This window comes from Emydura macquarii, unplaced genomic scaffold (genome assembly GCF_026122565.2).
Source record: "Emydura macquarii macquarii isolate MOO-44397 ecotype Brisbane River unplaced genomic scaffold, CSIRO-AGI_Emac_v2 contig_1876, whole genome shotgun sequence".
NCBI lineage: Eukaryota > Metazoa > Chordata > Testudines > Chelidae > Emydura > Emydura macquarii.
In genome coordinates this window covers 3784803-3804947 of record NW_027132013.1, presented here as the reverse complement: position 1 = coordinate 3804947, position 20145 = coordinate 3784803, and the positions used below count along the sequence as shown (strand labels likewise).

General features: G+C 41.9%; 1 protein-coding gene across 1 annotated transcript in view; it reads left to right on the top strand.

Annotated features, from left to right (window-relative positions):
- SHANK2 (SH3 and multiple ankyrin repeat domains 2) overlaps positions 1-20145 on the top strand; it is a 621534-nt gene that overhangs the window by 580984 nt on the left and 20405 nt on the right. Inside the window, exon 23 of the mRNA XM_067557524.1 lies at positions 14911-15041. Within this exon, the coding sequence (XP_067413625.1) occupies positions 14911-15041 (131 nt within the window). The remainder of the gene's footprint in view (positions 1-14910; positions 15042-20145) is intronic.

Sequence of the window (20145 nt, the reverse complement as noted above, 5' to 3'; positions counted from 1 at the left end):
TAATTTCAATGTGGTGGAATAGCTGATCAAGATTTGTCTGCAGAAATAAAATGGAAATAGCAACAACACCCCTTCTGCAATTTCCTTGATACTTCCGCTACCAACAGAGTGGTTGTAAATAGGAAGAAGGTTTTCCAGATCTTCATCAGACACTGCGTTGAAAGATAAGGGGAAAAATGGCACTGCAGCTCCAGGTTTAATGAAGATCACCTGCAGAATCTTCTTGTAAGTAATGTGGTTTTTTGTTACTTATTGGAAGTGTTAATTGATAATATAGTCACAAGTAAAGATAAAGATTGTTGAATTGTTACCATTACAAAGACATGCAGTAATGGTTTTTGAGTCAAGAATTTTGAACTCATAAGCATGTTCTTTTTGTGATTATAGATATTCTGCCCTCTTTTACACTGATATAGCTAAGAGTGATTATTTTGTCTTCAAAGAATTTACTGTGCATTCACACCAGTGTAATACAGAATAGAATCTGGCCCCTGTATTTGCCATATCTGTTTTTTCAAATATTAAATAGAAAAGTATTTGGAGTTAGAGTATTGCGAGAAGAAAAGCTTTCACTTATATTTTCAGATATCCATTATTTTGGGAGCCCAGCTAGAAATGCATTGACTCTGACTTTTCAGAAATGCTGTACACCTGATCTGAAGTCAGTAGGTAAACAGTGGGTGGGTGCTGAACACTTCTGAAAGTCAGGGTCTAAATCTCAAATTGAGCACATCGAATTGTCACTGTAGAAAATGTTGGCAGTGCTGAACAGAAATAGAGGTTTTTAAGTCTCCCCATCAACATTCAATTGTCAGTTGCAATCAGTATTATTATTATTATTATGAATTTTTATTACTTTAATAAACTTTATTACTTCATCTAATTAATCCTAAGCCCTTTCATAACAGGTACTTAGTTGTTTTTCTTTCCCACAGAACGGCAATTGAAGAAGGTTTCTTCACCATCCAAACAAGATAACAATGTGGGAGAAGCTGGGAAAGAAATCGTAAGTGTTCAAGGGAAACACATTTTTGTGGCATTTGGGGGCATGTGAGTGGGGATGTTCTGGCGTTTATAAGTAGAGAATTCTTATGAGTTGTTATCAGTTAAATATGTAGTACTGTGTTCAGAGCAATGGATTTTTATGAGCAATAAGAAAGGCAGGGATGTTTCCAGTGTGGATAAGTTTTCAAAAAAATTTTTTTTTAATATGTTCTCTTTCTCTTTCAGGAACCAGGGAGATGAACGACAATCTCCCTCATCTCACAAAAAAACTTTTTTTCTTGCCATTTTTCTTTTTACTTCAATTGTTCATTATTCCATGTTCATTAACTTCTTAGATAATTTAAAATAAATGTTTTGGATAACTCCTGGTGGTTTGATTTTTCTTTCATTGGTGCAAAAAGTGAGTACGTCTCATAAGATTGTAAATATAATGACAATTTCTTTCTTTCTTTCTGTCTTTCGTTCTGTCTGTCTTTATTTTTCTTTTCCTGACTGAGCCCAGTTTTCAAATGCTGTCTCTTAAACAGGACATTCAAATTGCCATTTTTGGTTCTCAGTCCTTAAAATTTTACATAGCTTGCAGGATGGGGAATGGTTTTTTGTTTTTGTTTTGTGTTCTTGTTTTTATTTTTTATACAGGAACCCAGTGATACACAATGACCATTCCTCCTGCAAGGTAGGACTCTCTTTGGAAGGTAGGTTGAATTTTAAGGCTTTAGGACTGTGGGCACATTTTAAATGCCTCTGTGCTTATTTGGGTATTGAACATAACTGTTAAAGAGATGATGCTTGAAAATTGGGCCTATAGAATTTTAACATACCAAAAATAGCGCATGTCAGTCTCTGCCTCTCTTAGAAATTGTCTTTTAAGGGTATGATATGTTCATAATATGAAGACATGATCTATATGCACTGGGGTGAAAATACTGAATCACAAAAGTACATATAAAGGCTGCTTGGAGGGGGGTGTGGGAAAGCCTAGATTCCTCTTAATTGTGAATAGATATATGCAAAACACTCTTTTGAATCATTTTTATACATATCTTATACATATTAAGGTGGTGATTTATATGTTTAGTTAATCTATTATTACCATCAAACAGTTTTTATGTTTTAATATTTATTTTTATATATTTTCTCTTTTTCGTAGTCTTCCAGTATAATGTGAGGTATCCCAAAACACACACACGTTGTATTTTTATCCAATTTTCTTAAAAGAGAACTTTTGTAGATGGTTTGACTTTAGTTTCATGCAGTTCCCAAATAAGTTACAATTTCTAACTATATTGTAAAAGCACACATTACTTTCTTCTTTTAATACCCACTTAAGTTAAATTTTCTGGATAATATTTGCATCATGGTAAATATTTGAATCTGGTGTTGAAACTAAAGTGTTATCCTGCAAGCTGCTATTTGAGTGGCCACATGGAGCATCTTGCAAGTCGGTGGTCCTGATTTATATATATGTCCATTGTAGCAAATTCTCCTTTATGGCGTAATTAAAATTATTATAATATTATCTATGAACATTGCCCTAATTTTGTTTTTGTACCGTTTTCAATTCAATGGGTTGTCTTTTTAAAAATTTACTTTATTGTTATGTATGTCTTTTCGGCACAGGTATTTTTTTAAAAAAGAAATTTTAGAGGCCATTTGAACCAAACATAGACTAGTCACTTAACCTCTTAAATGTTTTAAAACCATAGCATTACTTTACTCTTCTATTTAAAAAGAATTTATATAGCAGATTTTGATTGTTTGTATTATTTTCTTATCACTAGAGAGTCCCAAGTTGCAAATTTGGATCTGGATCCTACCATTCAGGGTGGCATTTCAGAAACAGGGTTTTGGTTGATGCCATCTCTATGTTATCACCCCATTCACTAAAAAGCTGGCTATACTTCAGTCTTCCTTGCTGAATTTTCTTCTTTTGAGTTAATTTTTTGTCTTCTCAATCATACTTGAACTGGTAACTAGGGCCAATAGTTTCCAGCATGGATACCTAAAATTAGTCATGTAAATCTTTAAATACCTGCATAAGTGAGTGGTCTGATTTTTCAAAGGTATTGAATATCTACAGGGAGCAAAATGGGATTGCAGATGTTCAGCCCCTCACAGTCCAACCATCTACTTAATTTGATGCCTAACTTTAAGCATGCAAGTTTGTAAACATTGGGCTAGACCCACTGTTCTTCACTTACCTAATTTGTACTCACTTCCACTTCTGATCTCTATTCTAAAAGCAATCAAAATATTGAAAAAACACATCAACTCTCCATAAAACAAAAATAACTACACAAAAGCTGTTAAATTTGACAAAAAATAAATGCACACCATTGACAAACAGATTTTAAAAATACACATGCATTCCAATACTTGTGCATAACAGAGTATAACTTTAGTTCCAGTACTACCTAGCCCACATCTAATTGTTGCAAGGAGGGGGTATATAATATGGTATATAATACGGTATATTATGGCTGTCACCATTTGACAAAGACAAATAAGTGCTTTTTTGCAGATTCATGACAAGAAAACAGAAAGCACATATTGTGTATGCTTGTGAAAGCAGTGAATCACAATCTTACCTTTGGATAAGGAAGTGAATCAAGAATTTGTGTGTTAAAGACATGAAGGGCTATGTTTTCAGAAGCACAAAAAGTGCAGGAGGAATGGGTACATCATTTTTCAAAAGAAAAATGTACATGCAAAATATTTGGTTGATTGCAGGTGCTAGAAAAGATGGGTGAAACCACACCATGTAGGTGCAATTGGCATTGCCCTAAGCTTTGTGTAATTGATTGTGCCTGCCACAGTTTCTGTCTGTATCTATCTTAGGTATTTACAAGGCACCTATCACCTTGGTACCTAAGCAGTTTGAAAAATACACCTGCAACACAAGGCATGATGCAGATACAGGCAGAGGCCCAGGTCCAGAGCGGCAGTGGCAGGTCCCAGGAAGCTCGCCAACTGCATTACAGCTGTTGTTGAGCTTCTGGCCAAACTTGTTGTGCCCAAGGAACATCTTCACCGACCTGTCAGCAGGAAGACGGTGCCCCACTTCTTCAAGTCCAGCTCCATTTGTGGGAAAAACTAAAGATAATGGAAATGGCAACGATCCAGTAGCAGAGGTGAAAAAGAAATTGTGGGATTTGAAAAGGAGGGATTCTTAAAGAGCAGCACACTTCAGGGGAGGGATCAACTGCCAGTCCAAGTGGCAGGTAAGGCACAACACAGGCTTACGTCTCTCCAATGTTCTCCAGTGAACGAAAATTAAATAAATACTTCTGCTGTCCCTAAAGTCTATCTGCTAGTCAAAGCTCAGTGTAGCCTGTGCTCTGTTCTTGGCCTCTATATTGGTCTGCTATCCCTACAGCTCGGTAGGCCTTGCAGTTCTCTGTGAATTACAAACCAGAAAACACAATGTAAACTATCTCCAGCATCCTAAATATGTTTACTGATAAACTGGAAGGACTGTTACTGTACAAGTAAGAGAACACCTTTCATGGTGCAAGGAGCCAGCACTACAAAGCAGTACTCCAACACCATGAACTTATCCCTGCCTCCAGAGACCTGGTGTAGCCCTGCCTTCTGGCACCATTTAACAGACATCCTGCCTGCAACATCCAGAATACATAATTTGCTATATACAGGGTAGGGAATGGGCAAACACAGAATAATGAACACAGGCATAAGAGACATGACAAACCTGTCACTCTGGCCATCAGAAGAAGGTACAACATTGTGTAATCAGCCACATCAGAAAAGACTGATCAAGTGCAACAGTCACATGAAATTGTCAGTACAGCGTGCACCTGTGTATAATTAGTCAGTCCTATCCTTCGCCAGAGAAACAGAGGACTCCTTTTGACAATACAGAGGATAGAGAGGGAGGCCTCTAATACTAGGTCGTTAGTCACTATACACAGGCCATCTTAAAGAAACAGTCAGGTCTGTTGATAAATGCAATAGATTCAGGAGGGTGAAGCAGAAACCATTCCCTGGAGATCTGAAAGTGCCATCTGATTTTGGAAAAAGAGTGCATACTTGGTGGCTAAACATTAAATTTAAAAGGGCAATGAGCTCTCATCTCCCAGACACTTGGCATCTTCCCCACTCACCAGGTGCATACCCCTTTCTTTCTTCCATACTGGGACAAATTGGGCTGTGGCTGAAGTCATGGCAAGGTTGGATCCCTTGAGGGGGGTGGGAAAGGGTAATGCAGCCAGGAAATAAAATGACCCTGTGAGAAGTGTAAGCCAGGTGTTCAGCTGTACAGTCTTACCACTGTGAACAAGTAGGCTGCCAAGCTGGCATTGTTGGATTGGATGCAAATTACCAGTGAGGTCAGAGGGAGTCTGGACAGCTCCTCCCATTTCCCTTTGCCATTGGCATCGTGTCACGGGCAGCCACAACATAGTGCTTATGCCCGCTACAGTTAAAACTTCTTTTAAAAAGAGAGAAATGTTGTTTAAGCCAATTAAAAACAGAATCAGTTTGTTGATTCACATTTTGTTCAACATTTATGGCTTCTGTTGCACCAACCACCTGGCATAGTTACCGTTGCTTGTAAGGAGTCAGCCCGTTGCCAGAAGGTGGGGTTGAAGTGGTTAGTTCAGGTAACAATTCAACTTTGGTTTTAATCCTCCTGTCACCAGTTTTCAGAGCAGTGAGTCACTTGGCCATCCATTCCTCCACCTGAACAGTACAGTTTCTAGGCAAACCAAGTATTCCTTTGCCACTGTCGTAGCTGACACACCACTTCCACAGTTCAGTATAGCAGCTGGTGCTATTATATTAACGAGTTCCCGTCTGAATTTATCAGGACGACCTCTAGTCATCAAGGAAAGGATTTCCTGAATAGAAACTCATACCTTCGACACTGTGGTACCAGCTCTTAATCTTGAGCTAAAGTTCCCATGATTGCCCTGCAATGAATGAAAGTATGTGTAATGCACCCATGTTCCCCATGCCCCACGCCAATATTTAATAAAGTTTACGAAAATGTAGTTACTTCAGTTGGTTGAACTCTTTGTTATGAATAATATAAGTTATGAATTTATTCCCTTTATCATTAGTGGCTAGTTAGCAAACCTATCCCAGTATCTGTGAATGTATTCATAATTCATAAGTATTCGCCAATAGTTTTAATAATTAACTTTCAGCCATTAAGTTATTTGCAAACTGTTTGCTTAGGATATGTGTCATTTGTGTGATTGGTCACCCATGACAGATAGATACTGTTTCAGCTCCCTGAGTGGTAGACAGACAATATTTAAGTAGGAGAATGACAAATTGTAAACTTTCATGAGTCTGTTTTTAGAGAAATAACCACTTATGCTAAAATTTGTGCAACTTTCCAGGGTCACGGACACTTTCATAAACATCTGACTGGTGACCCCCTCCTCTCTCCTCCCCCTTCCCCCTCCCCCCCCCAGACAAACTAAATTAAGTGATGCTGACAAAAATATTCACAAATTAGTGGGGGGGGGTTCAGTTTTTGCTCTTTTTTAACATTATTTGACTAGTTCTATTGTTTATCATTGTTAGGTGGGCTCTGTTTAAAGTGCTTGTCAGGAGAATGGAGTATTCAAATATGGGGAACTTTCTGATGATATATCAAAAGAATGACATTTTGTATGACCAGTGGCACAACCAGAATATATATTTCCTTTATATCTCCAATTCCCTACAAATTAACTGGAATGTGTGTTTGCTTTGTGTGGTAAAAAGAGATCCCCCTCCCTGTTTTTGCATGTCTACTCGAGAATTAATTTCCTGGTCCTATATTGTAGCTGCTAAAAGATATTTGGCAACAAAGGTTACAGCTGTGGCTGTCTTAGGTGGAATAGAATTGCAAAGGCAGCAGGTATTACAGAGGGATAATGTCAAAGTCCCTTTCAAAATTTTCATGCAGTGGAAGAGCCAATGATTGCATGTCCCTAATATTCATTTCCATAAGGAGCTCATACCTTTTTACAAATACAATCTCATCCTCACTTTCCATAAACATGCAACTGGACAGTTCAATCAGACACCGATAGAATGTGAATACTTTGAATGTGAATACTATTAAATGCACTAATAATATCCAGCATAAAAACTAATCAAATAATTATATTAAATCATTAACTGCACAGTAGCCCGTTAGATAAATGTAATACTCAAAACACTCAGATAGAGAGGTAATGAGCGCCCTAATGAGAATCTAGATAGACAGGGATTAATGTATAAAAGTGCTTGCTGATAGAAGGATTCTTGGGTCTCTGAGAAGGGGTCCTAAAAATCAAGAACAAAAATATATATAAAATCACCCCAAGAATTTCTGAGCCCATAAACAAGTTATCTTAACCTGACCGGAGAAGCATCAATCAGACATAAATGCACAACTCCGCATCACATTCTTAAGAGCAGCCTATGGTGTGTATCAAAGAGCCGAATTTAGTCCTTACAGAGTAACATTTTCCTAGATTGAGGTGCCATGGTGTAGGTATGACATGGAATCAGCATTTCTCACATCCTAGCATCAATACTACAGAATAACCAGTTAGTCCGAGATGATCAACAGCTGTTGTTACTTAGATGTGACGGTCTTACAGTGGTGCTTTCACATATTCCTTGCCTGAGTGTGAAAAAAACAGGCTCTTTGTGCGAAATTATTGTATTATTTAGGTGAACGGCCGCAGATAAATTTTCTTATAATCAAACTGTCTCCCCAAAACATGCGATAGACTCATTTGTTTGTTTGTTTGAAGCATGAAAAAGTTGAGGGTTCCAGCCACAAATGTGTACAATCAGAAATAGTGCTGAGCAGATGATCTGTAATGAGAGCCGATGATTGAGATGTGTGCAAAAAGTCTAGTCATTTTGAGTTGGTGGGAGTATATTTTTATATATGAGTGGATTTAGATTAAGCACATTTGTAACGTCCTCTTCAATAGCATAATTAACCACTCCTCCTTCCATATTAAATTGTAAACAGGGAAAGCAGTTGCACCACATTTCCACCAAACGTCCTCAGGCAAGGGAAGACACAGCCAGTGGAGAGCAAAATGAAATTTATTGTACATTTATAAATAAATAAATCCTGGTGAGCAGTGACCTCAAATATGATCCCCTACTGTTTAGAGAAAGTAGTGAGAAAATAATGCATACAGAAAAAATAAGGCTTGGGAGGCCATTGCTCACAGGATAAATGCTGTTGGCAACCAAAGTTGCTCTACAGCAGTGATTGAGGGGGAAAAAAGCCCAAAACACTGGGGGTGGGGGTGACATGAAACGTCGGACAAAAGAGAAGATAGCCAGCAGTGCTTCAGAACAGCAAAGGGCTACCACACAGGCCAGTGGTGGAGCACATCTGACACCACAGGAGACTCAATTGGACACTTGACCCTGAGCTCATCACAGAGATTTCTGACTGTGACACCACTACAATTCATAGGTGAGCTTTTTGAGGGGTTCACTGACACTTCCTGTCACAATCACAATGAGGTGTATTGGTAGTTATGCCTTGGGATCCAGCACAGTTGTGTGTGTTATGGGTGCAGGACAGTATGCACTTATTTAAAGTGGTTAGTAACTTCAACTGCCACATACCCAGTTCAGCCGCTTAAACTTTAGTCTGCCCTTCTGTTTGCCCAAACACAAACACTGTGGTTTCCCAACTGGCTTCTTTCTATGTGTTGTCCAATGCATGTAGATACCTCCATCTTCCTGGCCTCAGATACAGTGGTTGTTGCTCCTCTATTTGATTGCCAGATGTCACTGGGGAACAAGATGGGGAGGTTCCTGGATGCTCGGGGCAACCCAGACGTCAGAGAGCGAGCTCACCATCCACGCCTGAACAAGAACAAGAATCCTCAGAGCCTGCTTCCGATGAAGATTCACCAGCCAGGACCACAGAGAGCTGGCAGTGGCCATTGTCGTCGTCTGAAACGCACAGCAACATTGGGGAAGATTTTGAGGGATTTCAAACACCGGAGCGGACTCCAGAGTGTACCATGGACATACAGTCTCCTGGGGATCAGTCACTCAGTAGGACTCCTCAGTTTGAAAGTGACTCTCCTGAGGAGGAGGGGAATGATGGAATGAATGAAGAGCACCATGGTGTTCAGCCTGTCCCTAGGGATCAGGGTTGGAGAGGGCAGCCCCACCTAACAGAGGGAGAAAGGCTGTTGATGGAAACCAACAGTAGGATTGTGCAGCTGCTGGAAAATATCAAGAGGGAGCATGCACAGTCCATGGGTCTCATGTCACAGTCCATGGGCCGCATGGAGCTGCAGCTAGGCATTGTGGCTACATCCACAAGAGCCATCCATAACTACCTGTCTGAGATTTTAGCTTTCCTCAAACAGCCAAGGACACAGGTCCTTGAAACGCGTATCTCCCAAAGAGCCACCCCCCATGTTGAGTTAACCAGTGCATCGACATGGACTGGTGAGGATGCAGTGGCAGCCTCCACTGTCTACTTACCAGGGGATCAAGGAACTAGTGTCTCTCGAGAACCACCACAGGCCACGATGCCTCGTCGCAGTGGCCGGCTGCAGAGAGCCATAACTGAAAGGGCCTCGTTGCCCATGCCTACACGCCAGGCAAAAGGGGGAGGGAAGAAAAATTAATCACACTAGTGATAGGATTTTTAGGGGGGGTTTTATGTGCCTGTCCTTTTAATTCTTAGCCATAAGGCCATGAGTGGCAGAACTCAACCATTTCTACATTTGGCTAACATTGTATTCTGGCTGACTAGATTAGTCTAACATTTTGTAGTTTATATTTGCATTGTTAACAATGTGTGCTGCTGGTATTTGAAGAACATTTGCCTCTGTTCTTTCACTTTTAGTCTCATGAGAGCATTTTTTTACACTGTGCCAGGCATTCATTGCTTTTCTTACAAATACAAGTCATTTCTTGAGGCAGCTGTTTTTTGAGTTTTTTTTTCCTCCATTATCCCCATCCCCCCCGAGCAAGCATTATGGACTTGGTGGTAAGTATACAGGTCTTGGCAATACTTCCCTCAGAAACTGTGTTCGATCAGTCTTTGCCTGGTGTTTCTGGCATGCTGGCCTGAGGTGTTGGGGTTAGCCTGTAAGTGCCTTTTTGGATATGATCATTCTTTTCCTCTGTGGGTCTGACAAGATCAATCTCCAGCCCTTCAAGTGGAGCTAATCCACATCTCTTGGCTATGTTGTGTAATGTGCAGTCTTGCCAGGATTATATTGTATATTTTGGGGCCTGTATAGTAATATGCCACTTAGACACCTGACTCTCATTTTCAGGGTTCTCTCTGTGATGCATCTGGTGGCTTGATGGGTGGGCAGCATTTTAAGTTTCCTCTGAGAGAGTCAGGGGATTTGGAACAGGAGTCATTAGCCATGTATGGGATAAGTACCATTTTCTTCAACAAATAAATATATTATTTAGGGGACACTGTCCCTAGTAATTTCAGATATTAATTTAAACATAAAAATGCTCCTTACCTAGCAGCCAGACCTCCTGAGAATGTACGAGTCATGACATGCTGTTGGGCACTGTGCTACTACGTCTGTGATTAAAAACTTTGCATCACAAATGACCTGCACACTGATAGAATGGAACTCCTTCTCATCCCTTTAGGCCATCTAGTTTCCTGAAGGGAGGGTGTCCTGAGCAGAACATAGGTGCAATCAGTAGCACACAGGACATTCAGAAAATGCACTTTGGAATAAAATTATTTTATGACTGTTGGTGCTGCCTCTCTCGGGGGAATGTAATATAGTGGCACTCAAAAATTGCTGCATGCATGCAGTGGCATCAGACTGGCTTATACTTGTGATATTCCTGTGGTCCTCTGAAAGGTTCCAGTTATCAAGAGCCCCTTGAGCCGTGGCAACTGTAGCTATCACAGGTGTAGCATGACACCTGTGTTTGACTCTCCAGATCCCCATGTAAGTTTTCATTAAAGTTCCGGAGAGTTTGTATGCCAAACGTACTGAATTTCTCCTCTGACAAATGTTGGACGTTAATCTTTGGCCTAAAAAATTCTGGTCAGTGGATGCATTCAGGCTGTGCTCTGTCTACTGAGCCACTGGACACTCTTCCCTTTCCCCTTTCTCTGAGACTGAAGTTGGTCAAAACATGAGCAGGAAACATTTTGCTATTGTACAACCTAGCCACAAAGTGCTCCTTATAAGAGTTTGTTTGCTTGTGGCTGCATTTTGCTAAATGACTGGGTTAATGATAAAATGCTACTGGTGTGGGCTGACCCCTGGTGTAGGCATGTTGCAGGTACATTTTCTAGTTCAAAATATTTCTCCCATGACCAACTGCATGCAGGTGCTCACCCTTTAAGAATTCCATTTGGGTCCACTTTTTTGGCCATGCTGCCAACACACTGCTCATGCCGGGTGCAAATTCTTGCACCTGGATTTCATTTGCGCCCCATCTGTGCCTCTTCTAAATTTTGTTTTGTTAAAATTGTTTATATAGGTAGCCTCATAAATAAATACATTTCCAATATCAGCATGTTAGAGCTCCTTTTACTGGTGCAAGAATACATATTATAAAAATATGTAAGAACCAAAAAGGGGAGGGAGGAAGAAAAGCAGGGTGACCAGATAGCAAGTGTGGAAAATTGGGACAGAGGGTAGGAAGTTATAGGCACCTACATAAGACAAAGCCCCAAATATTGGGATTGTCCCTATAAAATTGGGGCACCTGGTCACCCTAAGATGAAGTCCTCTAGCAAACTTGAGAAAAAGTGTTCCATTTGCCTCCTTTAGAAAATGCATTACTGGCGCAGACATGGTTTGCACACTACTAGTGCAGACATGAACAACCTATTTTAAGGGCTCAGCCCTTTGAAATTTTGCCCTAAATATCTACTTTTTATTTCTTTTGGATGAGTTTGCAATGAGTTAGTGGAATTACATACAAGTCAACAAAAGGCCAATTGACTCCCTTGACCTAGGTAATACATATCTAATAATATAATGAAAATGTATTTATTTACATAGTGCTTTCACTTTAAAAGTGTGGTGGAACTTGGGGGCCATATATTAAGATTCTGACGTATTCTGCAGGACCCGCCATGTAGCTGCTGCCATTTTGGATTACTCTTTGGATTACATCCCACATACACCCGGGCTGCTTTTGAAGCTTCAAAATTTTTGTTCTAGTTCTAAAATGCCATCTTACTGTTCTATCTTTGTGCTCTGATCAAAGACAGCAGTGCAAAAGGACAAGTTGGGCAACATTAGTAACTCTGCCTGTATTGCAGTTACAACCACTGCAAGGTGCCCCTAAAAAGATTTTTTTTTTTCAAAGTAACTTAATCATATGGAACCCTATTTCTCCCTCCCCCCACTCCAACTTGCTTCAGCTGTTCTCAGCTAGGACTGGAAAGGAACCAAGTACAATTTGAATGGGAGAAGCTATAGGGTGAGAAGGACTGAGGAGCTGACAACATTAAAGCTGTAAAATCACAGAGTAAAGTTTCCGACAAGCTGATGTGGTAGCAATACCAGATTTTGTTAGAAAATCTGTACAAACTGATATTGTGGTCAGATCACATACTAAGAACTGACTTCCAATACTGTCTTGCAAAATCAGTACAGTTGGAGGGTGTGTATGTTTCATCCCCTAAATGAATACTTCCATGCTTTTCAAGTGTCTGTCATAGCCTCATCATTCTTTCCCTGTAGTTTTTTGTTGTCTGAATAGGTGTATGGTTATGTGTCTGGGCAAAATAAAGGGGATATGTTTTATATGGTATATTTATTTACAGATTTTGCGTGACTAGGCTTTCAGTCCCCAAAACACCCTTCTCTCTAGATCCCAAGAACCAGTGTTTGGTCTTTTGGGATCACATAAAGGGCTGGAGATATGTAACATGAAATTCCATGCCCTTGATGCTATCAATAGTAGATACCCCTAAACTTGATTCTGTTACCTAGCCATATTTTTTCTGTGTTTAAAGCTAAATCCATGGCTTTCTGATACCTTTTGCCCAACAGAAGGTGACAGGTATTTTCTTCTGAAAAGTGCACAGTTTGCATTACTGTTAATACAATAAGGAATGTGATTTTTTTTTAAATGTTTATTTTATTTATATGTATTTGTGAAGGTCGGGAGGGAGGTTCTCCTCCCACCTTAATGGTCTATTATACAAAAAGAAATAAAACAAACAAAAAATGTAATACTAGCTCCAGTGGAAAGCAGACAGTAACACTTCCTAGTAAGCCAACCACCTACACTGTACAACTTTAATTATTCTAGCAACTGTTCCTCTCCTGCTCTCTCCCTGTCATCCAGTGATCCAAAAGTCTCCTGTGTCAGGGCAACAGTCTTCCCAACCAGAGAAGGCTGCTGTTTAGGAAGAGCAAAATCTCTCTTCCTCTTGCCTATTTCCTGTCCCTTCCCACACTCCCTAGGGTCTGAGTGTGCTGCTTTCCAGTGACGGATCAAGCTCAAATTCAATACTTCCCTTTGCTTGGTGGTGCCACCTCTAGACCACTGGAAGGTGTTTTAAAGTCAGTAATAACCTAATGAATTAGTTTTTTCCTCCTAAAACTAAATTATCAAACCTTTGAGATGCAGACATACCATATTTAATTCCTGAAAAGCAACATGCAGCTTGACTAAGGCTTGTAAAATTTCAGTTGTGGAAGCCTAAGATAAGAGCTAAGGAATCACTTCTAGTTGGTTCTAGTACACTACTTCTATGGATACTCAGGTTGTGTGACTGGTGTCCTATTGCTTTAGAGACATTAAAAACAAAAATGCCATCCTAAATTAGCATGACTACCAGCGTGGGGTAGTACATATGGTGCCAATTTGCAGTCTGTGCTTTCACAGGAACAAAAGATAGGATGAAAGGGGCAGTAAGGAAGGCTATTGGTTAGAGCACAAGTTTAGGTTCTAGTCCAAGTTCAGAGACTGAATCACTCAGTGGCCTTAGGCAAGTAATTTACTTAATTACTCTGCCTCAGTTTCCCAATCTGTAACAAGGGAGCGTAAGACTTTAGTTGATTGTATAGTGCTTTGAAATCCTTGGACTTAAGGAGTTACAGTAGTGATTAAAAAAAAAAAAAAGGTATTAAATAGTATTACTGCTGCATTTGGTTTGTGGTCACCACTGGAGATGGGCCAGAGTCCAAACACTCCTGAACTTCGAGGGATCTCACATGTTCGCAGATGGTACTTACCATTATATTGTATGCTGGATCAAAATCCCAGTTTTGAACCACTGTCCGCCAGTGTTAGGAAAGTTCTGATCCAGATTAGAACTTTGCCTATTGGGCCCATTTCTGACCATGCATAAATATGATGGTTTTAATCAAAACTAATATAAAGCACATTTAAAAATCAACAGAGAGACTCGGCGCAGTTTCCAGTAATGCTAAATTGTATTGTCTAATAGTCTGAGATCATGAATAGATTAGAAAGTAATTACTGGAGGAGCAGAATAGACATAAAGAGCACTTTTGAAGTACTTGTTGTGTCCAAAATATCACTGAAATTCTAGTGATTAAGTACTGTCTGCTTATCGCTATGTGAAACAGTGCTCTACGGGTTCATTATCTCTAAAGGTCTTCTTTCCGTTTCTATATAGATATTCTCCCTTCACATTTTGAAGGTTTGAAGAAGAGGATTGTTTTTCGAGTCACACTAAGTAAACATTAAATGCATGCAGGCTTAAAACTAAAGCATGCATGTTACGCAGCAACAATAAATAAGTGCTCGGCTTGCACGACTTTTGATGCTCAAGCATTGCCTTGTTAAAATGCCAAAAAAAAACAAAAAAAAAACCAAACTTTTTCTTTGCATTTTTTTTTTTTTAAGTAAAACTCTTCCTTTGACCTTGCAATATTTAGATTTTCAGTCTTTGGACAAATTATATTTATTTTAGTGAATAATTTTATGTTACAGATAAAGTGGATGAAATTGTACCTGTTTCCAAGCCATCAAGAATTGTGGACAATGCAACGGTGGACTCAAGAGTGGCAACAATTAAACAACGGCCTTCCAGTAGATGCTTTCCTTCAGCTACAGATATGAACGTGAGTGGTGGATATAAAGTACTTGTTTTCACTTATGAAGCTGTGGTTCTAGTTAGTACTGCTTTAGTAAGTCCAATTATTTTTATATACACTAGTTGCCAAGCTGCTATGTATACACCAGCAAGGGGGGGTTGCAAAGGTCTCCCTGTATTAATCATTCTCACCATGCTAAGTTTGGTCATTGACCATAAACCCAGCATGAATCATTGTCTCACTATTGGGTTTATTTACTCCAAACAACATTGATTGTTTTGGTTTTGACTAGATAAAATTGGGTAATTTATAGGTGAAGGAGATAGCAGTAATGCTATAGAAAGCACTAAAGACTGAAATTCTGTATCTTGGAAAACTCGAGACATGAGTTGCAGAGGGGAAAATGGCCTTCAGGGTATGTCTACTCATTGAGCTGGAGGTATCTTTCCTAGCTGAAGAAGACACACCCACACTAGCTCTGATTGAGTTAGTGTCCTAAAAATAGAGCATAGGCATGAGCAGCAGGAAGGGCTAGCTGCCCTGAATACAGATCCATCTGCGATGGTAGGCGTGTACTTGGGGCACCTAGCCCTTCTTGGGCACTCATGCTGCTGTGGCTTTGCTCTATTTTTAGCATTCTAGCTTGATCAGAGCTGGAATTTGAGCTGGGAATTACACTCTTCGAGTGCTTGCTCATGTTCATTCCATGCCAGGTGTGTACGTGTTTAAACATGCTAGCTGTTTACAGTGTCTGGGGGAAACGCACGTTAAAGATAAGTGCCAGATCTTCAGGGACTTCAGACTGCACGCTAAGAAGAACTGAGTCGGCTGACGGCCATTCTCATGGAGGTGGCCCTCCAACCAGTTTCAGAGCCAAGCTGCTCTGAATTGGCACCAGACACTTCCTCATCTGTGCAGAGTGCTTCTCTGGCACCGGGCTCTTCCCACACCGCTCGCCATCTCCAGTGCCGAGGAAGAAGTACAAAAAGCAGCACACCAAGAGAGGGCACTTGCTGGTGCAGAAGAGGGACAAGCAGGGAGAGGCCAGTACAGTGAAACCCATGTCGGGCCACTCTTCCTTCCCCAAGCCAGCGATGGCACAGTCAACTCTCTGCTTAGGGCATTGAGTCTAGTGCGGGACCCTCCACCAATTCCCGGAAGCAGCCACAGTACCAGCAGTCTGATGATCCCCCTCGACCCCGAGGCCTTCCAAACAGCAAAGGAACTCTTCTCCCTTCAGGTCCCACCAACGCCAAGAGGACAGCCAGCCCAGACAATGGGAGCCAGAAGGGAACAGGGAGCATCAGTCTCCTTCCTGGCACTCATGCCTCCCATTAGGGGCAAATTGGCCATGGTCCCAGCACAGCAGTCACTGCTTTGGCATCAGCCCTAGAACTCTGGCACCACATAGAGGCAGAACTCGGGACAGCTCCACTATGGTCCCCGAGGAATGACTTCCTCGGAATCCGAGGGAGAAGCTGTTGCTTCATCCAGGGCACACCACCACTACCCAGCGTTGGTGCCACCAGATTTCGGCACCGGACCTTCAGCCGTCACCTGGCCAGTGGGCCACTGACCAATGCAGTAGCTATGCTGAAACTCCTGCGAGTTTCCCCAGTACTGGGCCCCTCCTCTTGCCATTCCGTCTTGATGACTTCAAGGAGGTGGACTACCGTTTCATCCTTCTTAGCACTGGATCCCAACTCCAGTACCAAAGCCCAGGAGATGGCTCCAGTGATTGTGGAAGAAGTAAAGATAGGAGTCCCTCCTCCAGTGCAAGCCTCATCATCCCCAGATGATCATCCCCAGTAACCTGCTTCCACAGGACAACTTCAGGGCCACCAGGACCTTCTGAAGCGGGTCGTGGCAAAACTGGATCTGGAAATGGAGGAGCTCAAGGAGTCCACACATAGCCTGATTGACATCCTGGCTGCAGCAGCTTCCTCCAAGGTGGCCTTGCACATCAGTGAGGCAGTGATGGGACCATTCAAAGTCCTATGGCAAATGCCTTCTTCTCTGGCCTCCACCTCAAAGAGAGCAGAGAAAAAGTACTATGTATCTGTACTCGCATCCCCCACAAGGGTCCCTGGTGGTCGCTGCAGCAAATAAGTGACATAGGGCTCAACTGAGTGCTACCCTGAAGAATAAGGATGCAAAGAGGCTAGATGTTTTAGGGAGAAAAGTTTATTTGAAGGGTAGCCTCCAGCTAAATATCTCCAACAGTCTTTGGGACACTCTATCTAAATTTAAAGATTCTCTGCCACAAGAGGCGAGACAGGAATTTGCGGCCCTCCTAGATGAGGGTAAGACTGTGGCCAGGACCTCTCTCCAGGCGGCTTTGGATGCTGCTGATTTGGTGGCCAGAACAATGGCTTTGGCAGTCATGAGGCCCAGCAGTCCGTCCAGACCTTCCCTTTGAAGGCTCCTCTCTATTTTTGGAGCATACAGACATGAGGCTTCATGGCCTAAAGGATTCAAAGGCCACTCTGTTTCTTGGGCCTTTACACCCCATCAGTTGCTAGGAAGCACATCAGGGCCCAGCAGCCTCCTCAGTTCTCTGAGCTTCCAAGACAGGAGCCCAATAAGAGAAAGTGGGGGCTACAAATGGCACCAACCTCCTCCGTCCACTTCAGCCTCCAAGTTGGGATCTGAGAGATACTCCAGCGGGCCCAATCAGGCCTTTTGAAAGTGCACCCAAGGGTGCTGTACTGGTTACCATCTTAGATCTGCCCCTCCTTTTGTTTTTGTACCGTTTGTGGCTCTTCAGCCCAGCATGGGCATCCGTAACATCGGATCATCGGATTCTCAGTACAGGGACAGTTAGATATAGCCTTCAGTTTCTATCCACTCCTCCCTATTCAGGGACCCCTCTCACAAGCAACCCCTGCATCACCTCAACAGATATCTCAAGAAGCTGAGATTCCACATAGTCTTGCTGGCCTCCATCATTCCCTCCCTGGACCAGGAGACTGGTACTCCTCCCTCAACTTAATGGATGCATACTTTCATGTCTCTCTTCACTGGCTACAGAAGATTTCTCAGGTTTGTGGGGGTCATTGCCACTTCCAATTCACCACCCTTTCCCTTCGGCTTATCGGTAGCCCCATGGGTTTTCACAAAGTGTATGGCGTTTGACCCAAGCCAGAGCCTTCCCTACACCATCACTCAACAGGCCCGTGACGACGCCAGTTTTGGGAGAGCAGTATTGCAATCAGCACATCCATGAATTCGGAGTCCACCTCCAGGGATACTACTTGTGGGTCACCTAGCATGGAATGGACATGAGCAAACACTTGAAGAATTAAAAACAGTTACTAACCTTCCGTAACTGTTGTTCTTTGAGATGTGTTGCTCATGTCCATTCCATGACCTGTAGTCCTACCCCGCTGTCAGAGTTACTGGCAAGAAGGAAATGAGCGGGCGCAGGGCTAGCGGTGTCTCTTATACTGGCACATATGCACACAACTCTAGAGGGCGCTAGAGCGGCCCAACAGATACCACTGAGGGAAAAATATCCAGCAACTGTGCATGTGGCACGCACACACCTGTCATGGAATGGACACGAGCAATACATTTCAAGAACAAAGGTTATGGAAGGTTAGCAACAGTTTTTTTCCAAATGTAGACATACCCTCAGATTTGAGTTTGCTTCAACCAGATGAGAAAAAAATGTTTTCCTTACTGCCTAGCTATATTTATTTTCCACTGAAGTAGCACTTATTTATGCGCTTTGCTCCTGTCAGTCACAGAGGAAGGCATTCCAGAGTGTTCTGGATTATATCAGCAGTATTGTAGGTGGTAGAAAATAAATAGGATTGTGACGTCTACAGGTAGGAAGGCTAGGACACTGGCCTGGGTGTTAAGAGACCATGATTTACTTCCTGGCTCAGCCAAAGACTTCTTGTGTGACCTTAGGAAAGCCACTTTGCCCCAGATCCTCAAGGGGAGTGAGGAGCTTAAATATCTTTGATTATCTGAGCCCTAGTCTCTCTCTACCTCAGTTTCCCATCTGTAAAATAGGGATAATAGTACTTCCCTACCTTAAGAGTGTTGTGAGAATAAAATCCACAAATCATTATGCAGCACTTGGAGAGTGACCTGTATGACGTTAGACAGATTGGAGGCTACAGACTGAGGACAAGAAGCAATGTCTTTTAGTGAGTTGCAGACAATTCTGGATAGGATGACAGCGGCAATATTATTGTAGCCCCCCTTCCAGATTCCTAAGAATGGTCAAGTCCCTTATTACTTCTTCCTCAAGGGCTTGGTTGCCCACAAATGGCCCCCAATGCCTCCCCAGAGGCCAGAGCCAGCTTAAAGGAGTCAAGTTACAACAGCCAAAGGCGAAGCAGCAGTGGAGTTGTTTGCTGCAGCAGAGAGGGAGGTTCCATTTTGTGTGTTGTAACTAGGGTGATTATTCTGGAAAATCCAGTTCCACAAAGCAGAGACTGAGCTCTAAGGCTCCACTGCACTTGGGAGGACTGACTGCCAGCTGACCCAAATAGGCCTTCCCTGCACTGGGAGTCAGGACAGCTGGGATTTCAGGCCATCCTCAGTTTACCTCTGTCCTTTCCAGGAATAAAATGTTGTGAACCTTGTAATCTGTTTAGTCCTAGATTCCCTTTAACTATAAATTGTAATGCCATATGGCTTGTCTGTTAGTTTTGCGCCTAGCCTCTAGGTGGAGGTGACAAGAGCAAAGAACCCAGTCCATTGAGGGAGGAGGGAAGAATAAGAGGCTTTACCCCTTGAGGATAAGGGGCACCTAGGAGGGGGCTCATACTCATAAGAAAGAGATTATGTAAACAGATTATGGCCATGTCTACAACATGGAATAATCTGCACGCATTCCACACTTAGCGGAAAACAATTAATATTAGGCTTTCGGGCTCACCATCATCTGTTTGATAACATCCACTTGATGTATCTTTATTTTTTTTAATTGTCCCATTCCCCCTCTCCCCCATTTTAATTGTCAATATATTAAATAATTGCATTAAAAAAATCCTCCCCTCTCTTCCTTGCCCCTTCCTCCTCTCACCCAACCCATCCCCTTGGCTCCTCCCCTCCTTCTGGCTTCTGTAACACCATTTTCCCTAGGGTTGCCAACAGTTCCGTATTACAAAGGGAC